This window comes from Erpetoichthys calabaricus, chromosome 5, assembly GCF_900747795.2.
Source record: "Erpetoichthys calabaricus chromosome 5, fErpCal1.3, whole genome shotgun sequence".
NCBI lineage: Eukaryota > Metazoa > Chordata > Cladistia > Polypteriformes > Polypteridae > Erpetoichthys > Erpetoichthys calabaricus.
Genome location: NC_041398.2, coordinates 13,809,544 through 13,834,318, shown reverse-complemented (window position 1 = coordinate 13,834,318; position 24,775 = coordinate 13,809,544). Strand labels below are relative to the sequence as shown.

Below are 24,775 nucleotides of genomic sequence, written 5' to 3'. Positions count from 1 at the left end.
CAGGCCAGGAGTAGCTTGGCACTGGTCTACATGGACAAAGGTGACTTCTGTGAGCAAAAACCAGGAGAATCTGAGAGTTCCTCAGGACTTGCATGTGGACCTCTGGTCTCGATAACATGAACAACAACAGGAGGCAGTCGGGATCGAACCAGGAACTCTTGATCACAAGTCAGCAAATCTTACCGCTACTCCACGGAAGCTGTTGCCTTACCCTTGAACCTCTAGTCTTGGAGCTAAAATCATTAAGCCCCTCACACTCACCTCGCAGATGGCGTCTTAACCCTCTTTTATTGGCAGACAAGAACTGCACAGAATTTATATCCAAACAAATCAGCTTCTTCCTAGAGACAAACACGTCCACAGAGGTTTCTGGAGGAACACTCTGGGAAACTCTAAAGGCCTTCTTAAGAGGACAGATTATTTCATATCTTTCCCACAGAAATAAATTAGAAACCAAGAAAGTGTCAGAGCTAAGAAATGAAATTACTAGAATAGATGAAGAACAAGCCAGGCGTCCAAGTGAAGCTCTTCACAGGAAAAGGCAGGCCCTGCATACAGAACTTAACATCTTAACAACTAAAGAAACTGAACAACTTATTTATAAGTCTAGACAGCATTACTATGAACACGGAGAAAAAGCTAATAAGCTTTTAGCTCAACAAATTCATAAACAAGAAGTTCACAATGCAATACCAGTAATCACCAACAAGAATGGAGAAGAAATCATCGACCATAATAAAATAATGCACACATTTAGAGATTACTATAAGTCTTTATATTCCACTGAGCCCAAAGAAGACAACACGCAATCTAATGCATTTCTGGATAATTCACAAATACCACAAATAGATGCTTTAAGTGCTGAGGAACTGGATAAACCTCTAACGCTAACAGAATTACTAGACGCTATAAAGTGACTACAAAGCGGGAAATCATCAGGCCCTGATGGTTACCCCGTAGAGTTTTATAAGAAATTCTCCACTCAGCTAGCTCCACTCTTATTGGCAACATTTACAGAAGCTAGAGACAACCAAATACTATCTCAAACATTTCGACAAGCATTAATCACCGTCTTTCCTAAACAAAATAAGGACTTGTTACAATGTGCATCATATAGACCAATTTCACTCCTGAATAATGATGTTAAGATACTCTCAAAATTCCTAGCTAGAAGGATGGAGAAAGTGCTGCCCTCGGTAATATCACAAGATCAAACTGGATTTATTAAAGGCCGACACCTATCTTCAAATCTCCAACGCTTGTTTAATGTTATATATTCACCAGCAAAATCAAACACCCCAGAGATATTACTATCATTAGACGCAGAAAAGGCATTTGACATGATCGAATGGAATTACCTTTTCACTGCATTGGAGAAATTTGGGTTTGGCCCGAATATTTGTGCTTGGATCAAACTACTGTATACCAATCCAGAAGCTTCAGTTTGTATTAATAATATTTGCTCAGACTACTTTAAACTAGAACGTGGTACCAGACAAGGATGTCCCTTGTCGCCACTGTTGTTTGCAATTGCTATTGAACCACTGGCGGTTCACTGCCGAAATTCTTATCAGATAAAGGGGATTGTCAGAGAAGGACTGGAACAGAAAATTTCTCTATATGCAGATGATATGGTCTTATATATATCAGACCCAGAAAACACTGTCCCCGCTGTTTTAACAGCACTAACAGAATTTCAAAAGATATCTGGTCTTAGAATTAATCTGAATAAAAGTATACTCTTTCCAGTGAATTCACAAGCATATAATATTAGATTAGACACCCTACCTTTTACCATAGCAGATCAGTTTAAATACCTAGGGGTAAATATCACAAGTAAACATAAAGCTCTTTATCAAGAAAATTTTGGCGTCTGTATGGAAAAAAATAAGCAAGACTTGTATAGATGGTCAACCCTTCATCTCACTCTAGCCGGAAGAATTAACATTGTTAAGATGAATATCCTTCCTAAACTTCTCTTTTTATTTCAAAACATTTCAATATATATCAATAAATTGTTTTTTAAACAGTTAGATTCAATAATAACCTCATTCATTTGGAACTCAAAACACCCACGTATCCGAAGAGCGACCCTACAAAGACCTCAGGCAGAAGGTGGCATGGCTTTACCTAATTTTCAGTTTTATTAATGGGCAGCAAACATACAAGCCATAAAAACCTGGACACAAATAAATGAACACACACAGGCTTGGTCCACAATAGAAGTAAAATCCTGTAGTACTTCTTTATACTCCCTGCTCTGCTCTCCAATAAATACAAGTGATAGCAAAAATACTGATAACCCAATTGTGCTTTACTCACTCAGAATATGGAACCAAATTAGAAAGCATTTTAAGATGGAAAATCTTTTATCAGTGGCACCTCTACAAGAGAACCACCTCTTTCAACCTTCGCAAGTATATCCAGTTTTTAATACCTGGAAAAGTTTTGGGATTAAAATGCTCAGAGATCTTTATATAGACAACATATTTACATCTTTTGAACAATTACGTTCAAAATTCAACCTCCCAGCTACACATTTCTTTTACTATCTTCAAATTAGAAATTTTGTTAAACAGAAATTGCCCGATTTCCCCCTCCTTGCACCCTCCACAATGCTGGAAAAAATACTGCTCAATTTCGAGGAAACAAACACTATTTCCGCAATATATAAAATCTTATTAGAGTCCCTACCTTTCAAAGATCCAAGAGGACATTGGGAAGAAGATCTCTTAATCAATATATCAGAAAAGGAGTGGAAGGTAGCAAAGCTGAGAATTCACTCGATTCAACTAAAAATTATATATTGAGCTCATCTGTCTCGCTTAAAACTGTCCAAAATGTTTCCAGGGCAGGATCCAACCTGCGAGCGCTGCAACCAAGCTCCTGCCTCACTGGGTCACAAGTTCTGGGCCTGCACCAAACTAACATCATTTTGGACAAAAATTTTTAAGTGCCTCTCAGACAGCCTTAGTATCACAATCCCTCCTAACCCACTAACAGCTGTGTTTGGTGTCCTTCCAGATGGACTTGAATTGGAGAAGGACAAACAAACGGTGATTGCATTCACTACACTCTTGGCACGCAGACTTATTTTGTTAAATTGGAAGAATCATAACTCTCCTCTTATAAGTCAGTGGGAAACTGATGTTTTATATTATTTGAAATTGGAAAAAATCAAATTTTCAGTTAGAGGATCTGTACAAAATTTTTTCAAAACATGGCAGGATTTAATCAATATTATTTTAGAATAAGATAATTAACTATTATTGCATTTAACTCCCTTCTCCATCTCTTATTTATATAGATATTTACTTCTCCCCTTCTTTTGTTTAATGTTGCCTTATTAAAAAGCTTAAAGCAATTTTCCTTTAGCTAAGCTCTCCTTCTCAGGGGTGGGGTTTGATTTGTCTTCAAATTTGTTGGGTTATAAATTGATCTGTTTGTATGGAATGATTACAATGAAAATTAATAAAATAAAAATATTTAAAAAAAAAAAAAAAACATGAACAACAACAAAAAAATAATGTAAATATTTGCTACAGGCTTAACTTTCTTCTTGCACAGCCCATCCACACAAGTATAAAGTAGTTTGCTGTACACTGAAAAAAGTATAACATTGATGTTGTTCATTCACCTTACATTTTCTGTTTCAAGCAACTTAAGATTAATCATTTAGTGTTGTAGCTTGAAATATTTGGTTTCAGATCGCAAAGTAAAAAAAAATTGTTTGTACCAAAGTAAGTTATGGTGGAGGGAATAAACGTACAAATCCCACTTCAGTTAACTTAATATTTTAGTTTGTTCGTGTGCGGTTTTTGAAGGGCCGTTTGTATTTTTTCTTCTGGTCAAACATTCCAGCATGATGGCTTTCCAACTGCCAAAAAAGAAGAACAACTTAAAAAATAGATTTAGTATAAAACAAGTGAATTCCACCCAATCACTCTAAATGATTTGCCTCAACTTAAAAATTGTGGGATCAATAAGCTAAAAAAATTATATTGGTTCAGATTGAAAATATTAAGTGTGAATCATCACCTTTTTTTCAGTGTATGCTATAGAGAACTGGAAAACAGTAAGAACTCAAAAAATAACACCAGTAGACAAGGACAAAGGGGAAAGAATACATTAAATAGAGACAAGGTAGTCACCTTCAGTGGTGCACCTGAACAACACTAGTAATCTCAAGAAAAAAACGGCATTCCCTCTCTATTTCGTAAGTGAAAGTGTTCATTTTAAAGATTTACAGCGGATGATCAGAGCCTTTCTTGTTGCAATTCTATTCTGTATACAGCATCAATGCTCTTGACGGTCTGCCTCTACTTCCATCAACATCTTAACTCCAATCGAGTCCATCTCTGGGACTCGTAACACGAAGAATGAAAGCTCTTCAGTTCCTGGAAACGGGATCCCTAAAACGGCAGTGAGACATCGCTCAGTCTGCATACAGTGTCATTTGTCCATTGTTTTTCAACACGTTAATCTTTATGATATAGTTTCTATAAAACTATGTATGCAAAATAAAACAATTTGAAAGGTTTGCATTTAAAACTTAGCTGCATAAACCCCCAATAACGTTGACCAGCGGCAATAAAGAGAAATAGACCAGGGAGTCTTCCACCTTCGATAAACCAGTAAAATATGTCTGCATAAATTTACAAGATTTTTAAAAGAATTACAAAGCCACTCTTTAGAAATACTCGCAGTTCTCACATCTCTCGTCTCTTTTCTTCCTTAATGTTTATTGATTTCCCTCATTAAATTATCAGACAGATCGCCCCTCAGAGCGGTCACTTCTACACGGTCTTCGATTGGACGGATCAGTCCGATGCCGTGACGTGCTGATTGGTCAGTAAAGCCGCACGAGCAGTTGGAGTGCCGCCGATTTCCCGCGCTCCATTCTCGCGCCTTCTCACTAATGAGTCACCTGTGCGCGCCGCCGCCGCCGATGATTTAAACCCGCGCGCGCGCTCTTTACTTTATGTCGTGTTCCTGTTTGGTGTGTTCACAGCATGGTGCGTTTGGATTTCTGGTGTCTTTTCTGTCTGGCCGTTTGGGTGCAGGGCGCTAATTTTGCCTTTGCTCGGTCAGAGGACGTGACTAAGAAATGCGATGACGAGACGATGATGTTGTCATTTGCTGGTTCTCCGCTTGTTTTTCTCAAGAGTGAGTGCGACGTTCCCTCGACCACTGGGACTTCTCCGTGCCTTCGTTTAAAGGTTGAACTTTTAAACTCTCGTATTTTTCAGAGTCGAAAGGCGGACTTGTAAAGGTGACCAAAGATCTCCCAGAAATTGTCCTCCGTGTAACGTCTGGCCGCACCACACTAAAGGTCCCCTTTTCTTCATCTTACGCTCGCGTTTCTGAGCAGGTGAGTAGCGCCGATGCTTCAGCTGTTGGTAGTAATTTTTAATTTAAGCTCTGTATCTGGTATTGTGGTCTGAGCCTCTCCAGTTGTCTTTAGGGCTTCCAGTATGTCGTGACTATTGCTGTTGGATCACGAACAAATATGAAAACCTTCACCTGTCCTAAGCCAGGTATGATTTCTCTTCAGGGTTGGCACCCTGAGTGTGTCTCCAATCTTCTAAATGGGCTTTTTGACCATTGCAGCTCGCCGATCTGGAAGTGTTGCTGAGAGATGTGCAGTTGCAGACAGTGAGAAGCTCCCTTGTGGAGTGTCTTCATCCATCAGTCAAGCGGACTGTGAAGCCAACAACTGTTGCTACGATTCGAGCAGCAGCACCAGTCCATGCTACTATGCCAATGATGGTGAGTGGCTGGTTGGTTGGTGGGGGGGGGGGTGTGAGTGATCAAAGGTGGCTGTTACTGGATATTCATGTTAGTTTCCAGTGACTGTGCAGTGCACCCTGGATGGTCAGTTTGTGGTGGTGGTGTCTGAGAATGTGACCCTTCCTCCCCTGGATCTTGGGTCCATCCAGTTGGTGGACAGCAGTTGCAGCCCTGTGACCAGCCTGTCCAGCTTTGTCATGTACCAGTTTCCAGTCAGTGCCTGTGGTAGTACAGTTCAGGTGAGACTCCATTTGGGGGATGTAGTAATGTTGGCTAGAAGACCAACCTTCAGCCACTAGTTTTAAACCTGATTTTTGCCCATGGCATCTTATCAAGCCAAATGCAAAGGAAAATGCTAAAGGTTCTTAATGGGGTGGATTCCTGGTATAGAATCCCCTCCTTTGTAGATATTCAAAGTGTAAAATGGAGTGCTAGTGGTGTGGAAAGGTCATGTTTCCTACCCCCCCCCCCCCCCCCCCCCCACGACTATGTAGTGGTTAGCAATGACTGTTGTCCCTGTTTCAGATGGTTGGTGGTAATGTGACTTACCAGAACACCATGTCTGCTGCCATCACTGTGAGGAGTGGTCCCGAGGGCTCCATCACCAGGGACAGTGTATTCAAGTAAGGCTTCTGAACCTGCTTCCTCTAACCCTAAATGTGCTCTACCTGCTATGATCTTGTTTCTCTCCTCAGGTTATTCTTCCAGTGCACCTACTCGGGAAGCCAGGATGTGCAAGTGGAGGCTGAGGTGTATACTGTGGCGCCACCTCTTCCAGTAGTAGAGCAAGGGCCATTTGACCTGGAATTGGTCATTGCTACAGGTACTGGTATGAGGTGGGGTCACCATTTTGTGGTGTCTCCTGATTTTTGAAGAGCAAGTGCCGTTTTGTAAACCAATCTAAGCAGGCTTGTAGCATAGTTAAATCTATATACCAAAGTTTTTGGTCTAACACCCCCCCCCCCCCCCCCCCCCCCCCCTTTCCATTTCCAGATTCCTCCTATGGGTCCTACTATGTGGATGCTGACTACCCAGTGACCAAAACTCTGAGGGATCCTGTGGCTGTGGAAGTGCACATCGTGAACAGGACTGACCCTAACCTTGTGCTGTCTCTTGGGGACTGCTGGGTCACCCCGGGACCTTCTGCCTCCAGCCAGCCACAGTGGAGCCTTCTGGTGAATGGGTAGGTTCCCCCTGTGTCAGGGTGGGGAGGAGATGTTGGTTATTCAGTGCTAACTGGAGGATCTGCTTTGCCCAGGTGTCCATACACGGGGGACAACTATTTGACCAGCTTGGTGACTGTGGACAGCACATCTGGAGTGGCCTACCCAAGTCATTACAAGAGATTTGTGTTTGAGATGTTTGCTTTTGTGGATCCTGTAGCACAGCAAGCCTTGGCAGAACAGGTGGGATTTTGTTTTGTGCTTCCTTGAGGTTAATATGGCTTTGCCTGAAATGTCTGCTTTTGGAGTGACTCAATCCAGTCATGAGATTATTTTTTAGATGTATGGGACTCCTAGACATGTCTGGTTTCACCACTGTCCTTACTGTCTTTGTAGATCTTAATCTACTGTGTTGCTGCTGCCTGCTATCCCTCTGCAGCAGACCCCTGTACTCAGACTTGCCCTGCTAAAAGTGAGTAGCTTTTGGACACTTTATATTTATGGTGTTTTCTAATGTCTTCCTAAAGTCTTTTTAAACTAAGATCAACAGAGCTAGAGGTGTCGAGGCAATTTTCATTATTTGTGGTAGCGGTTTGGGAAATCTGGATGGTTAATGGGTTTGATTTTGTCCTACCCCTTCTTTCAGGATCTGGCAGAGCTGCAGATAAGGGGGCACAGATTGCTCTTGCCAGGAAGAATGTACTCCTTCACAGTGGTCCTGTAATCATGGAGGCTGACCAGGTGAAAAATTCCAGGCTGGAAAAAGGTAATGTTCCATCTTGTCAAAATGATCCTTGGTGCTAAACATCTGGAAAATATGGGAAAGTTCATTACAATGTCCTTTTCTCCTCCCACAGCCTCTCTTCCCACTGGATATCTGGTGCTAGGAGCTGCAGCTACCCTCGTGATAGTGATGCTCATTTTGGCTGTACTTGCTGTAAGAAGGTTGCACTGGGAAAAAGTGAATCTGAAACATTAATAAAACTGTTTTGATTACATGACTGGTCATCTTTGTACTCATTTGGCTCTAATTGAAACTGACCTACAGTAAGCCCTCATTACATTTTTACTTTAATTCTGGGTTCCCTATCCAGCCATACTAACACGTTGAAGGAATCGGGTGGGGGTGTGGTATTCCATTCCTTCCCCTCTAAATTTTAATGGTTTCAACCTCTTAATTTCCCAAGGTAATCCTTGGTGCAAGATGGTATTGGGTAATTCTTGGGGGGGGGGGGGTTTGCAGATCTAGCAACGTTTTAATACCACAGCCATCACTTTGCACGCAAATCTCGAATTGCTGATTTATTTTTGTTTTTTTTTTTTTTTTTCATTGCAGTTGGCTTCTGTTCAATAAACTTCTAGCGGTTTCTGTGAAATGGGACAAAGCTTGACTGTCCTGTGGTGGTTTTTTTTTTTTTTTTTTTGCATTAGACTTGATCATTCCTTCTCCATTGCATTAGCATTGATCACCTACTGGTTAAGTCCCATGGGAGTATCTTTCTTATAGAGCAGGGGTCCTGGAAGGCCACCAGAGCTGCAGGTTTTTGTACTATCCCGATTGCTTAATTAGAAATTCTTACAAATTTCATGGCTTGGTAGTGCTTTAACTCTGCTATGGCAGGTTATATATATATATATTTTTTTTTTTAAGGAAATCAAATGATTTGCAGGCTAAAATAGAATTCTCAGTTCTTCACTTTCCTTCCAAATATTAAATTAAACCCAAAAGTGCATGATATTCATACAGGAGTAAATGTTAACAAGCTAAATGGACAAATGCTTTTTGTTAATTGGGAGCAATTAAACACAGCTGTTAGACTAAAATAAGCAGTAAGGGTTCAAAACCTTAAGTGAGACAAAGTGAAGGAGTGTTTCTTGGGCAGTAATGGCTTATTAAGCAATTGGGTTGCAGCAAAAACCTGCGGCCCTCCAGGACCGTGATTTGAGGACCCCTGTTCTAATTGAAATAGAGATTAAGCGAATGTAGTTTTGCAGTTTCTCACCTGTTAGAGCACAGAAGTGCATATCTTGGAGACTTCCTTCAGAAGTGGCCATTCTTAGAGGTAGCACTTTCACGGTTTGTTGAATTTTTACATTCAGTGTAATTTTTTTTTTTTTTATATAATCTATATAAAGGTAAGGGGGTGTGACTATGAACGTGTCCATTTGGATGTGTTTAATCACTGGAGCCATCCAAGCCAGGATTGGGTCTTTTTATATGCACTGATTTTGGTGTGCCCCTGTTTGTGCACAAAGTAGTTCACTGTCTGGTTAGAAAAGTGAAACTCTAAAATGACAAATTTGAAGTACAAAGGGTAAAGAAACCAAATCAACTTGTTCAGCAGTCTGCGAGGAACAACGCTAGCAACATTCAAAAGGGCATTCCTTTTGTAAGTGGACATGTAGTGATCTAAAGATTTAGAGAGGAGGATGCGGATCTCTTGGTTTCTATGCTTGGCTCTAGCAATACTGAGCGTCACAAATGATGATTTCTCTATTTTAATGAACTTCTTGATCTTATGCAGGGTGAAAGTGACCTTCAAAAGTGTAGATACAGTGGTCGGTGACGATCCCAATGATCAACTAACGTACCCACAGGAGGTGTGAGGGTGTGTAAAAACTGGCCTGCCTCCCCATACTCTTCATCTGAAGGTGGGAGCTGTAGTTGGGCTCCTCCGAAATATTATGCCATCAAAAGGTCTTTAATGGAACAAGACTAGTTACCCAAATACATATTGAGTGCAAATTGATCGCTTTCCAAAATTCTCTCTCTCTCCTGCCTTCCAACACCAATCTCCCTTTTACATTTAAACGCACACAATTCCCACTCACTCTCCTTTCCATGACTATCAAGTCCCAAGGACAAACATTTGCAAAGATTTGCGTTGATGGACAACAACCAGTCTTCAGCCAGTCAGTTGTACGTGGCTTTTTCTAGGGTTAGATCTTTCAACTCCTCTGTCGTCTCCACCAAAACACCTATTCACAACTCCAGAAATCAAGAAGAAATACTTCTTGAAAGATGAATTCCTTTCTTACTGTGTTCCATTCCTATTCTTGCATGCTGCGTGGGCTAGTATATATATATATATCTCATTAATTGCAAAGTCTTTGATCTGAGCAAATCTACACATTGAAGCAGATGTGTCATGCAAGGTTGGAGACAAGGCATTCATCCAGCCCCTACTTCCTATATTTTTTGTTGTCTATTCATTTAATGTGGGACCTGGTTCAGTTGCTCCTTTGCAGCATATGGTTGATGGCATATCTGGCAATGGAAACGTTCTGTGGTGTGCCAGATCCCCCCCCACCCTTGATGTCCTATCCACATGGTTAAGGCAGCCCTGATTCCAGTGGACCCTAGTCACTCTCCACTCCTACAGTTTAAAAACAGGCCTGGGGGAAGAGACCAGTTGGAGGTGGAGATCATCTCATGGGAAGAGGTAGCAGGGTGGATGTGGTGTACTCTTCACATTGATTTGCGGAGTGGGAGTAATGACCATGTGGTGAGTTCCACACAGTGGAGGTAATTCAATTCTGCTGATAGTGTGCATTTAATTGAGTGGGGCTGAACAGTGATGGGTCACTATATACATGAGGGCTTTTGGGATGGGATAGGATGCAGAACAGTGCAGCATAAGCAAGAAGAATCAAGGACTTTGATAGTCTTTGTCCTATGGAGGTGGCCAAGCAGGACACGGATGATTGTTCTGTGGGTATTTGTTTCCCACTCTTCTGCCAGTGCGGAAAAAAAATCTCATCATTACTACAACATTGCACTCTACAAGACCATATCTAATGATAATTTGTAGCAGCACTACTTAAAATGTCCTACATCTCCCAGTGGTATAACTCTATTGGATAGCTTTGGAGGTGGAAGGGGCTACTGGGAAGAAGATTCAGCAGGCAGGGCATTTTACAAAGGAATGTAAGGCATGGCTGGGGGGACAGTGATCATCAATTTGTTTTAATATGCCTTATTCATACAATTGGAGGCGGCACGGTGGCGCAGTGGGTAGCGCTGCTGCCTCGCAGGTGGGAGATCTGGGGACCTGGGTTCGCTTCCTGGGTCCTCCCTGCGTGGAGTTTGCATGTTCTCCCCGTGTCTGCGTGGGTTTCCTCCGGGGGCTCCGGTTTCCTCCCACAGTCCAAAGACATGCAGGTTAGGTGGATTGGTGATTCTAAATTGGCCCTAGTGTGTGCTTGGTGTGTGTTTGTGTGTGTCCTGCGGTGGGTTGGCACCCTGCCCAGGATTGGTTCCTGCCTTGTGCCCTGTGTTGGCTGGGATTGGCTCCAGCAGACCCCCGTGACCCTGTGTTCGGATTCAGCGGGTTGGAAAATGGATGGATGGATGGATACAATTGGATCCCGACACATCCCTGCTTGACCATATGAATTTATACTGATTAGATATGCCTTCATGTGGGGTAGTGCTCCCAGTGCCCTCAAACCCCTTATCGCCGCCAGAACCTGGTAGGACAAAAACTTCACATAGCTTTCAGGAAAGGGGTTTTCATTTACACATCCGTCATCAAATGCCCTTGCTCTACTAGACTGTCGTGGACCGTGTTAGTGTTTGGTGTTGGGGACATGGGCTGGGTCATTGTGTATTTGGTTTATGTGATATTGTACATTCTTTTTCCATTATTTTATTAACCTATTTAATCATTTATTGATTCACTGCGCCCTTTCTCAGTGTCTCTGTGACAATGTGTGTACTCTTGGGGTCCCCCACAATAAAATAAATCACCATCTTCCAATAGTGTGAATCTTTACATTCCCACAACTGCTACAAATTTCTGCCAGAGGCTTGCTTATTGTACCATCACACTTAAAGCTCCTTTTTGTTCATAAACGCTTACAGTAATCATTTCACACATTAATAGAAATGTCTGCATCCTCCCTTGCAACTGGTCTATCTCAGTCATGAACTGCATGATCTCTCATTAGGATTTGGTGCCCATGGGTGGGGGCACTAGGTTATTAATTTTTCACCCCCCCCACACCCAGTTTCTTTACATGCTGTGAACATGACCAGTACGTTTAAAGCTGCTCTGTACGTAATGACTGTTCTTTTGTTCCACAGAAATCTGACCCTGTCCATCATGCTTCCTTGACTTTTTCTCACTGCATTCACAATCAGAGCAGTGCAAATTTATTCCTCTCTTTTTTGCTGTTTCTTTCATTCCTTTTTACTCCTTTGCACTTCCACTGCTTTCACTTATTCCAGCGCTTAAAATGAGTGGTTTTGGATTCCCGTACACAAGTAGCTAGCCCCAGTGGTTGGGATATGTTGAACCCATGAAACTGTAGCAGGCCAGGAGTAGCTTGGCACTGGTCTACATGGACAAACGTGACTTCTGTGAGCAAAAACCAGGAGAATCTGAGAGTTCCTCAGGACTTGCATGTGGACCTCTGGTCTCGATAACATGAACAACAACAAAAAAAAAAATAATGTAAATATTTGCTACAGGCTTAACTTTCTTCTTGCACAGCCCATCCACACAAGTATAAAGTAGTTTGCTGTACACTGAAAAAAGTATAACATTGATGTTGTTCATTCAACGTACATTTTCTGTTTCAAGCAACTTAAGATTAATCTTTTAGTGTTGTAGCTTGAAATATTTGGTTTCAGATCTCAAAGTAAAAAAAAATTGTTTGTACCAAAGTAAGTTATGGTGGAGGGAATAAACGTACAAATCCCACTTCAGTTAACTTAATATTTTAGTTTGTTCGTGTGCGGTTTTAGAAGGGCCGTTTGCATTTTTTCTTCCGGTCAAACTTTCCAGCATGATGGCTTTCCAACTGCCAAAAAAGAAGAACAACTTAAAAAATAGATTTAGTATAAAACAAGTGAATTCTACCCAATCACTCTAAATGATTTGCCTCAACTTAAAAATTGTGGGATCAATAAGCTAAAAAAAATTATATTGGTTCAGATTGAAAATATTAAGTGTGAATCATCACCTTTTTTTTCAGTGTATGCTATAGAGAACTGGAAAACAGTAAGAACTCAAAAAATAACACCAGTAGACAAGGACAAAGGGGAAAGAATACATTAAATAGAAACAAGGTAGTCACCTTCAGTGGTGCACCTGAACAACACTAGTAATCTCAAGAAAAAAACGGCATTCCCTCTCTATTTCGTAAGTGAAAGTGTTCATTTTAAAGATTTACAGCGGATGATCAGAGCCTTTCTTGTTGCAATTCTATTCTGTATACAGCATCAATGCTCTTGACGGTCTGCCTTTACTTCCATCAACATCTTAACTCCAATCGAGTCCATCTCTGGGACTCGTAACACGAAGAATGAAAGCTCTTCAGTTCCTGGAAACGGGATCCCTAAAACAGTGAGACATCCCTCAGTCTGCATACAGCGTCATTTGTCCATTGTTTTTCAACACGTTAATCTTTATGATATAGTTTCTATAAAACTATGTATGCAAAATAAAACCATTTGAAAGGTTTGAATTTAAAACTTAACTGCATAAACCCCCAATAACGTTGACCAGCGGCAATAAAGAGAAATAGACCAGGGAGTCTTCCACCTTCGATAAACCAGTAAAATATGTCTGCATAAATTTACAAGATTTTTAAAAGAATTACAAAGCCACTCTTTAGAAATATTCGCAGTTCTCACATCTCTCGTCTCTTTTCTTCCTTAATGTTTATTGGTTTCCCTCATTAAATTATCAGACAGATCGCCCCTCAGAGCGGTCACTTCTACACGGTCTTCGATTGGACGGATCAGTCCGATGCCGTGACGTGCTGATTGGTCAGTAAAGCCGCACAAGCAGTTGGAGTGCCGCCGATTTCCCGCGCTCCATTCTCGCGCCTTCTCACTAATGAGTCACCTGTGCGCGCCGCCGCCGCCGATGATTTAAACCCGCGCGCGCGCTCTTTACTTTATGTCGTGTTCCTGTTTGGTGTGTTCACAGCATGGCGCGTTTGGATTTCTGGTGTCTTTTCTGTCTGGCCGTTTGGGTGCAGGGCGCTAATTTTGCCTTTGCTCGGTCAGAGGACGTGACTAAGAAATGCGATGACGAGACGATGATGTTGTCATTTGCTGGTTCTCCGCTTGTTTTTCTCAAGAGTGAGTGCGACGTTCCCTCGACCACTGGGACTTCTCCGTGCCTTCGTTTAAAGGTTGAACTTTTAAACTCTCGTATTTTTCAGAGTCGAAAGGCGGACTTGTAAAGGTGACCAAAGATCTCCCAGAAATTGTCCTCCGTGTAACGTCTGGCCGCACCACACTAAAGGTCCCCTTTTCTTCATCTTACGCTCGCGTTTCTGAGCAGGTGAGTAGCGCCGATGCTTCAGCTGTTGGTAGTAATTTTTAATTTAAGCTCTGTATCTGGTATTGTGGTCTGAGCCTCTCCAGTTGTCTTTAGGGCTTCCAGTATGTCGTGACTATTGCTGTTGGATCACGAACAAATATGAAAACCTTCACCTGTCCTAAGCCAGGTATGATTTCTCTTCAGGGTTGGCACCCTGAGTGTGTCTCCAATCTTCTAAATGGGCTTTTTGACCATTGCAGCTCGCCGATCTGGAAGTGTTGCTGAGAGATGTGCAGTTGCAGACAGTGAGAAGCTCCCTTGTGGAGTGTCTTCATCCATCAGTCAAGCGGACTGTGAAGCCAACAACTGTTGCTACGATTCGAGCAGCAGCACCAGTCCATGCTACTATGCCAATGATGGTGAGTGGCTGGTTGGTTGGTGGGGGGGGGGGGGGGGGGGAGTGATCAAAGGTGGCTGTTACTGGATATTCATGTTAGTTTCCTTTTTCCAGTGACTGTGCAGTGCACCCTGGATGGTCAGTTTGTGGTGGTGGTGTCTGAGAATGTGACCCTTCCTCCCCTGGATCTTGGGTCCATCCAGTTGGTGGACAGCAGTTGCAGCCCTGTGACCAGCCTGTCCAGCTTTGTCATGTACCAGTTTCCAGTCAGTGCCTGTGGTAGTACAGTTCAGGTGAGACTCCATTTGGGGGATGTAGTAATGTTGGCTAGAAGACCAACCTTCAGCCACTAGTTTTAAACCTGATTTTTGCCCATGGCATCTTATCAAGCCAAATGCAAAGGAAAATGCTAAAGGTTCTTAATGGGGTGGATTCCTGGTCTAGAATCCCCTCCTTTGTAGATATTCAAAGTGTAAAATGGAGTGCTAGTGGTGTGGAAAGGTCATGTTTCCTCCCCCACGACTATGTAGTGGTTAGCAATGACTGTTGTCCCTGTTTCAGATGGTTGGTGGTAATGTGACTTACCAGAACACCATGTCTGCTGCCATCACTGTGAGGAGTGGTCCCGAGGGCTCCATCACCAGGGACAGTGTATTCAAGTAAGGCTTCTGAACCTGCTTCCTCTAACCCTAAATGTGCTCTACCTGCTATGATCTTGTTTCTCTCCTCAGGTTATTCTTCCAGTGCACCTACTCGGGAAGCCAGGATGTGCAAGTGGAGGCTGAGGTGTATACTGTGGCGCCACCTCTTCCAGTAGTAGAGCAAGGGCCATTTGACCTGGAATTGGTCATTGCTACAGGTACTGGTATGAGGTGGGGTCACCATTTTGTGGTGTCTCCTGATTTTTGAAGAGCAAGTGCCGTTTTGTAAACCAATCTAAGCAGGCTTGTAGCATAGTTAAATCTATATACCAAAGTTTTTGGTCTAACACCCCCCCCCCCGCCCCCTTTCCATTTCCAGATTCCTCCTATGGGTCCTACTATGTGGATGCTGACTACCCAGTGACCAAAACTCTGAGGGATCCTGTGGCTGTGGAAGTGCACATCGTGAACAGGACTGACCCTAACCTTGTGCTGTCTCTTGGGGACTGCTGGGTCACCCCGGGACCTTCTGCCTCCAGCCAGCCACAGTGGAGCCTTCTGGTGAATGGGTAGGTTCCCCCTGTGTCAGGGTGGGGAGGAGATGTTGGTTATTCAGTGCTAACTGGAGGATCTGCTTTGCCCAGGTGTCCATACACAGGGGACAACTATTTGACCAGCTTGGTGACTGTGGACAGCACATCTGGAGTGGCCTACCCAAGTCATTACAAGAGATTTGTGTTTGAGATGTTTGCTTTTGTGGATCCTGTAGCACAGCAAGCCTTGGCAGAACAGGTGGGATTTTGTTTTGTGCTTCCTTGAGGTTAATATGGCTTTGCCTGAAATGTCTGCTTTTGGAGTGACTCAATCCAGTCATGAGATTATTTTTTAGATGTATGGGACTCCTAGACATGTCTGGTTTCACCACTGTCCTTACGGTCTTTGTAGATCTTCATCTACTGTGTTGCTGCTGCCTGCTATCCCTCTGCAGCAGACCCCTGTACTCAGACTTGCCCTGCTAAAAGTGAGTAGCTTTTGGCCACTTTATGGTGTTTTCTAATGTCTTCCTAAAGTCTTTTTAAACTAAGATCAACAGAGCTAGCGGTGTCAAGGCAATTTTCATGATTTGTGGTAGCGGTTTGGGAAATCTGGATGGTTAATGGGTTTGATTTTGTCCTACCCCTTTCAGGATCTGGCAGAGCTGCAGATATGGGGGCACAGATTGCTCTTGCCAGTAAGAATGTACTCCTTCACAGTGGTCCTCTAATCATGGAGGCTGACCAGGTGGAAACTTCCAGGCTGGAAAAAGAAGGTAATGTTCCATTTTGTCAAAATGATGCTTGGTGCTAATCTGGAGAATATGGGAGTAAATGTTCTTTACTTGCCTTCTCCTTCCCTAGACTCTCTCCCCACTGGATACCTGGTGCTAGGAGCTGCAGCTACCCTCGTGATAGTGATGCTCATTTTGGCTGTACTTGCTGTAAGAAGGTTGCAGTGGGAAAAAGTGAATCTGAAACATTAATAAACATGTTTTGATTACATGACTGGTCATCTTTGTACTCATTTGGCTCTAATTGAAACTGACCTACAGTAAGCTCATTATTTTTACTTAAATTCTGGGTTCCCTATCCAGCCATACGAACATGTTGAAGGAATCAGCTGGGGGTGTGGTATTCCATTCCTTCCCCTCTAAATTTTAATGGTTTCAACCTCCTTTGAATTTCCCAAGGTAATCCTTGGTGCAAGATGGTATTGGGTAATTCGGGGGGGGGGGGGGGGGGGTTTGCAGATCTAGCAACGTTTTTAATACCACAGCCAACACTTTGCACGCAAATCTCGAATTGCTGATTTTTTTTTCATTGCAGTTGGCTTCTGTTCAATAAACTTCTAGCGGTTTCTGTGAAATGGGGCAAAGCTTGACTGTCCTGTGGTTTTTTGCATTAGACTTGATCATTCCTTCTCCATTGCATTAGCATTGATCACCTACTGGTTAAGTCCCATGGGAGTATCTTCATTCTTCTAGAGCAGGGGTCCTGGAAGGCCACCGTAGCTGCAGGTTTTTGTACTATTGCTTAATTAGAAATTCTTACAAATTTCATGGCTTGTTAGTGCTTTAACTCTGCTATGGCAGGTTATATATATTTTGATTTTTAAGGAAATCAAATGATTTGCAGGCTAAAATAGAAGAATTCTCAGTTCTTCACTTTCCTTCCAAATATTAAATTAAACCCAAAAGTGCATGATATTCATACAGGAGTAAATGTTAACAAGCTAAATGGACAAATGCTTTTTGTTAATTGGGAGCAATTAAACACAGCCGTTAGACTAAAATAAGCAGTAAGGGTTCAAAACTTTAAGTGAGACAAAGTGAAGGAGTGTTTCTTGGGCAGTAATGGCTTATTAAGCAATTGGGTTGGAGCAAAAACCTGCGGGCCTCCAGGACCGTGATTGAGGACCCCTGTTCTAATTGAAATGGAGATTAAGCGAATGTAGTTTTGCAGTTTCTCACCTGCTAGAGCACAGAAGTGCATATCTTGGACACTTCCTTCAGAAGTGGCCATTCTTAGAGGTAGCACTTTCACGGTTTCTTAAATTTTTACGTTCAGTGCAATTTTTATTTTTTTTATATATATATATATAAAGGTAAGGGGGTGTGACTATGAACGTGTCCATTTGGATGTGTTTAATCACTGGAGCCATCCAAGCCAGGATTGGGTCTTTTTATATGCACTGATTTTGGTGTGCCCCTGTTTGTGCACAAAGTAGTTCACTGTCTGGTTAGAAAAGTGAAACTCTAAAATGACAAATTTGAAGTACAAAGGGTAAAGAAACCAAATCAACTTGTTCAGCAGTCTGCGAGGAACAACGCTAGCAACATTCAAAAGGGCATTCCTTTTGTAAGTGGACATGTAGTGATCTAAAGATTTAGAGAGGAGGATGTGGATCTCTTGGTTTCTATGCTTGGCTCTAGCAATACTGAGCGTCACAAATGATGATTCTCTATATTTTAATGAACTTCTTGATCTTATGCAGGGTGAAAGTGACCTTCAAAAGTGTAGATACAGTGGTCGGTGACGATCCCAATGATCAAATAACGTACCCACAGGAGGTGTGAGGGTGTGTAAAAACTGGCCTGCCTCCCCATATCCTTCATCTGAAGGTGGGAGCTGTAGTTGGGCTCCTCCAAAATATTATGCCATCAAAAGGTCTTTAACGGAACAAGACTTGTTACCCAAATACATATTGAGTGCAAATTGATCGTTATCCAAAATTCTCTCTCCTGCCTTCCAACACCAATCTCCCTTTTACATTTAAACGCACACAATTCCCACTCACTCTCCTTTCCATGACTATCAAGTCCCAAGGACAAACATTTGCAAAGATTTGCGTTGATGGACAACAACCAGTCTTCAGCCAATCAGTTGTACGTGGCTTTTTCTAGGGTTAGATCTTTCAACTCCTCTGTCGTCTCCACCAAAACACCTATTCACAACTCCAGAAATCAAGAAGAAATACTTCTTGAAAGATGAATTCCTTTCTTACTGTGTTCCATTCCTATTCTTGCATGCTGCGTGGGCTAGTGTGTGTGTGTGTGTGTGTGTGTGTATATATATATATATATATATATATCTTATTAATTGCAAAGTCTTTGATCTGAGCAAATCTACACATTGAAGCAGATGTGTCATGCAAGGTTGGAGACAAGGCATTCATCCAGCCCCTACTTCCTATATTTTTTGTTGTCTATTCATTTAATGTGGGACCTGGTTCAGTTGCTCCATTTGCAGCATATGGTTGATGGCATATCTGGCAATGGAAACGTTCTGTGGTGTGCCAGATCCCCCCCACCCTTGATGTCCTATCCACATGGTTAAGGCAGCCCTGATTCCAGTGGACCCTAGTCACTCTCCACTCCTACAGTTTAAAAACAGGCCAGGGGGAAGAGACCAGTTGGAGGTGGAGATCGTCTCATGGGAAGAGGTAGCAGGGTGGATGTGGTGTACTCTTCACATCGTTGATTTGGGGAGTGGGAGTAATGACCATGTGGTGAGTTCCACACAGTGGAGGTAATTCAATTCTGCTGATAGTGTGCATTTAATTGAGTGGGGCTGAACAGTGGTGGGTCACTATATACATGAGGGCTTTTGGGATGGGATAGGATGCAGAACAGTGCAGCATAAGCAAGAAGAATCAAGGACTTTGATAGTCTTTGTCCTATGGAGGTGGTCAAGCAGGACACGGATGATTGTTCTGTGGGTATTTGTTTCCCACTCTTCTGGCAGTGCGGAAAAAAAATCTCATCATTACTACAACATTGCACTCTACAAGACCATATCTAATGATAATTTGTAGCAGCACTACTTAAAAGCCCTACATCTCCCAGTGGTATAACTCTATTGGATAGCTTTGGAGGTGGAAGGGGCTACTGGGAAGAAGATTCAGCAGGTAGGGCATTTTACAAAGGAATGTAAGGCATGGCTGGGGGGACAGTGATCATCAATTTGTTTTAAAATGCCTTATTCACACAGTTGGATCCCAACACATCCCTGCTTGACCATATGAGTTTATACTGATTAGATATGCCTTCATCTGGGGTAGTGCTCCCAATGCCCTCAAACCCCATATCGCCTCCAGAACCTGGTAGGACAAAAACTTCACATAGCTTTCAGGAAAGGGGTTTTCATTTACACATCCGTCATCAAATGCCCTTGCTCTACTAGACTGTCGTGGACCGTGTTAGTGTTTGGTGTTGGGGACATGGGCTGGGTCATTGTGTATGTGGTTTATGTGATATTGTACATTCTTTTTCCATTATTTTATTAACCTATTTAATCATTTATTGATTCACTGCGCCCTTTCTCAGTGTCTCTGTGACAATGTGTGTACTCTTGGGGTCCCCCACAATAAAATAAATCACCATCTTCCAATAGTGTGAATCTTTACATTCCCACAACTGCTACAAATTTCTGCCAGAGGCTTGCTTATTGTACCATCACACTTAAAGCTCCTTTTTGTTAATAAACGCTTACAGTAATCGTTTCACACATTGATAGACATGTCTGCATCCTCCCTTGCAACTGGTCTATCTCAGTCATGAACTGCATGATCTCTCATTAGGATTTGGTGCCCATGGGTGGGGGCACTAGGTTATTAATTTTTCACCCCCCCCCCCACACCCAGTTTCTTTACATGCTGTGAACATGACCAGTACGTTTAAAGCTGCTCTGTACGTAATGACTGTTCTTTTGTTCCACAGAAATCTGACCCTGTCCATCATGCTTCCTTGACTTTTTCTCACTGCATTCACAATCAGAGCAGTGCAACTTTATTCCTCTCTTTTTTGCTGTTTCTTTCATTCCTTTTTACTCCTTTGCACTTCCACTGCTTTCACTTATTCCAGCGCTTAAAATGAGTGGTTTTGGATTCCTGTACACAAGTAGCGAGCCCCAGTGGTTGGGATATGTTGAACCCATGAAACTGTAGCAGGCCAGGAGTAGCTTGGCACTGGTCTACATGGACAAACGTGACTTCTGTGAGCAAAAACCAGGAGAATCTGAGAGTTCCTCAGGACTTGCATGTGGACCTCTGGTCTCGATAACATGAACAACAACAACAAAAAAAATAATGTAAATATTTGCTACAGGCTTAACTTTCTTCTTGCACAGCCCATCCACACAAGTATAAAGTAGTTTGCTGTACACTGAAAAAAGTATAACATTGATGTTGTTCATTCAACGTACATTTTCTGTTTCAAGCAACTTAAGATTAATCATTTAGTGTTGTAGCTTGAAATATTTGGTTTCAGATCTCAAAGTAAAAAAAAATTGTTTCTACCAAAGTAAGTTATGGTGGAGGGAATAAACGTACAAATCCCACTTCAGTTAACTTAATATTTTAGTTTGTTCGTGTGCGGTTTTTGAAGGGCCGTTTGTATTTTTTCTTCCGGACAAACTTTCCAGCATGATGGCTTTCCAACTGCCAAAAAAGAAGAACAACTTAAAAAATAGATTTAGTATAAAACAAGTGAATTCCACCCAATCACTCTAAATGATTTGCCTCATCTTAAAAATTGTGGGATCAATAAGCTAAAAAAAATTATATTGGTTCAGATTGAAAATATTAAGTGTGAATCATCACCTTTTTTTTCAGTGTATGCTATAGAGAACTGGAAAACAGTAAGAACTCAAAAAATAACACCAGTAGACAAGGACAAAGGGGAAAGAATACATTAAATAGAGACAAGGTAGTCACCTTCAGTGGTGCACCTGAACAACACTAGTAATCTCAAGAAAAAAACGGCATTCCCTCTCTATTTCGTAAGTGAAAGTGTTCATTTTAAAGATTTACAGCGGATGATCAGAGCCTTTCTTGTTGCAATTCTATTCTGTATGCAGCATCAATGCTCTTGACGGTCTGCCTTTACTTCCATCAACATCTTAACTCCAATCGAGTCCATCTCTGGGACTCGTAACACGAAGAATGAAAGCTCTTCAGTTCCTGGAAACGGGATCCCTAAAACGGCAGTGAGACATCCCTCAGTCTGCATACAGCGTCATTTGTCCATTGTTTTTCAACACGTTAATCTTTATGATATAGTTTCTATAAAACTATGTATGCAAAATAAAACCATTTGAAAGGTTTGAATTTAAAATTTAGCTGCATAAACCCCCAATAACGTTGACCAGCGGCAATAAAGAGATATAGACCAGGGAGTCTTCCACCTTCGATAAACCAGTAAAATATGTCTGCATAAATTTACAAGATTTTTAAAAGAATTACAAAGCCACTCTTTAGAAATACTCGCAGTTCTCACATCTCTCGTCTCTTTTCTTCCTTAATGTTTATTGGTTTCCCTCATTAAATTATCAGACAGATCGCCCCTCAGAGCGGTCACTTCTACACGGTCTTCGATTGGACGGATCAGTCCGATGCCGTGACGTGCTGATTGCTCAGTAAAGCCGCACAAGCAGTTGGAGTGCCGCCGATTTCCCGCGCTCCATTCTCGCGCCTTCTCACTAATGAGTCACCTGTGCGCGCCGCCGCCGCCGATGATTTAAACCCGCGCGTGCGCTCTTTACTTTATGTCGTGTTCCTGTTTGGTGTGTTCACAGCATGGCGCGTTTGGATTTCTGGTGTCTTTTCTGTCTGGCCGTTTGGGTGCAGGGCGCTAATTTTGCCTTTGCTCGGTCAGAGGACGTGACTAAGAAATGCGATGACGAGACGATGATGTTGTCATTTGCTGGTTCTCCGCTTGTTTTTCTCAAGAGTGAGTGCGACGTTCCCTCGACCATTGGGACTTCTCCGTGCCTTCGTTTAAAGGTTGAACTTTTAAACTCTCGTATTTTTCAGAGTCGAAAGGCGGACTTGTAAAGGTGACCAAAGATCTCCCAGAAATTGTCCTCCGTGTAACGTCTGGCCGCACCACACTAAAGGTCCCCTTTTCTTCATCTTACGCTCGCGTTTCTGAGCAGGTGAGTAGCGCCGATGCTTCAGCTGTTGGTAGTAATTTTTAATTCAGCTCTGTATCTGGTATTGTGGTCTGAGCCTCTCCTGTTGTCTTTAGGGCTTCCAGTATGTCGTGACTATTGCTGTTGGATCACGAACAAATATGAAAACCTTCACCTGTCCTAAGCCAGGTATGATTTCTCTTCAGGGTTGGCACCCTGAGTGTGTCTCCAATCTTCTAAATGGGCTTTTTGACCATTGCAGCTCGCCGATCTGGAAGTGTTGCTGAGAGATGTGCAGTTGGAGACAGTGAGAAGCTCCCTTGTGGAGGGTCTTCATCCATCAGTCAAGCGGACTGTGAAGCCAACAACTGTTGCTATGATTCGAGCAGCAGCACCAGTCCATGCTACTATGCCAATGATGGTGAGGGGGGGGCATGGGGGTGTGAGTGAACAAAGGTGGCTGCTACTGGATATTTATGCTGGTTTCCTTTTTCCAGTGACTGTGCAGTGCACCCTGGATGGCCAGTTTGTGGTGGTGGTGTCTGAGAATGTGACCCTTCCTCCCCTGGATCTTGGGTCCATCCAGTTGGTGGACAGCAGTTCCCCCAGCTGCAGTCCTGTGACCAGCCTGTCCAGCTTCATCATGTACCAGTTTCCAGTCAGTGCCTGTGGTAGTACAGTTCAGGTGAGACTCCATCTGGGGGATGTAGCAATGTTGGCTAGAAGACAAACCTTAAGCCAGTAGTTGTAAATCTGATTTTTGCCCATGGCTTCTTATCAAGCCAAATGCAAAGGAAAATGCTAAAGGTTTTTAATGGGGTGGATTCCAGGTCTAGAATCCCCTCCTTTGTAGATATTCGAAGTGTAAAATGGAGTGCTAGTTGTGTGGAAAGGTGATGGGTTTCTCTTCCCCCACCCCACTATGTAGTGGTCAGCAATGACTAATGTCCCTGTTTCAGATGGCTGGTGGTAATGTGACTTACCAGAACACCATGTCTGCTGCCATCACTGTGAGCAGTGGTCCCGAGGGCTCCATCACCAGGGACAGTGTATTCAAGTAAGGCTTCTGAACCTGCTTCCTCTAACCCTAAATGTGCTCTACCTGCTATGATCTTGTTTCTCTCCTCAGGTTATTCTTCCAGTGCACCTACTCTGGAAGCCAGAATGTGCAAGTGGAGGCTGAGGTGTATACTGTGGCGCCACCTCTTCCAGTAGTAGAGCAAGGGCCATTTGACCTGGAGTTGGTCATTGCTACAGGTACTGGTACGAGGTGGGGTCACCGTTTTGTGGTGTCTCCTGATCTTTGAAGAGATCAAGTGCCTTTTTGTAAACCAATCTAAGCAGGCTTGTAGCATAGTTGAAAATCTTTATACCATAAAGTTAAGGTCCCTCTTACCCCCTTTCCTTCTCCAGATTCCTCCTATGGCGCCTACTATGTGGATGCGGATTACCCAGTGACCAAAACTCTGAGGGATCCTGTGGCTGTGGAAGTGCACATCGTGAACAGGACTGACCCTAACCTTGTGCTGACTCTTGGGGACTGCTGGGTCACCCCAGGACCTTCTGCCTCCAGCCAGCCACAGTGGAGCCTTCTGGTGAATGGGTAGGTTCCCCCTGTGTCAGGGTGGGGAGGAGATGTTAGTTATTCAGTGCTAACTGGAGGATCTGCTTGTCCCAGGTGCCCATACACAGGGGACAACTATTTGACCAGCTTGGTGACTGTGGACAGCACATCTGGAGTGGCCTACCCAAGTCATTACAAGAGATTTGTGTTTGAGATGTTTGCTTTTGTGGACCCTGTAGCCCAGCAAGCCTTGGCAGAACAGGTGGGATTTTGTTTTGTGCTTCCTTGAGGTTAATATGGTTTTGCCTGAAATGTCTGCTTTTGGAGTGACTCAATCCAGTCATGAAGAGAAAAATTCATGTATGGGTTTCCTAGACATGTCTAGTTTCACCACTGTCCTTGTAGATCTTCATCTACTGTGTTGCTGCTGCCTGCTATCCCTCTGCAGCAGACCCCTGTACTCAGACTTGCCCTGCTAAAAGTGAGTAGCTTTTGGCC

General features: G+C 42.8%; 1 protein-coding gene across 12 annotated transcripts in view; it reads left to right on the top strand.

The window, feature by feature from the left end:
* LOC114641732 (zona pellucida sperm-binding protein 4-like) overlaps window positions 1–24,775 on the top strand; it is a 144,982-nt gene that overhangs the window by 93,975 nt on the left and 26,232 nt on the right. For 6 of the 12 annotated variants that reach the window (XM_051927512.1, XM_051927511.1, XM_051927510.1 and 3 more), the window contains exons 7-12: window positions 6,486–6,613; window positions 6,784–6,973; window positions 7,049–7,196; window positions 7,350–7,425; window positions 7,600–7,694; window positions 16,550–16,577. In XM_051927512.1, coding sequence (XP_051783472.1) covers window positions 6,486–6,613; window positions 6,784–6,973; window positions 7,049–7,196; window positions 7,350–7,425; window positions 7,600–7,694; window positions 16,550–16,577 — 665 coding nt within the window. Of the gene's footprint in view, window positions 1–5,249; window positions 5,372–5,464; window positions 5,538–5,610; window positions 5,770–6,485; window positions 6,614–6,783; window positions 6,974–7,048; window positions 7,197–7,349; window positions 7,426–7,599; window positions 7,695–13,854; window positions 14,047–14,129; window positions 14,252–14,344; window positions 14,418–14,490; window positions 14,650–14,741; window positions 14,921–15,188; window positions 15,287–15,358; window positions 15,487–15,647; window positions 15,838–15,912; window positions 16,061–16,213; window positions 16,290–16,549; window positions 16,578–22,975; window positions 23,135–23,210; window positions 23,399–23,672; window positions 23,771–23,842; window positions 23,971–24,126; window positions 24,317–24,391; window positions 24,540–24,682; window positions 24,759–24,775 lie in introns of those variants that run through there. The other 6 variants (XM_051927509.1, XM_051927515.1, XM_051927516.1 and 3 more) reach the window with 6 other exon arrangements.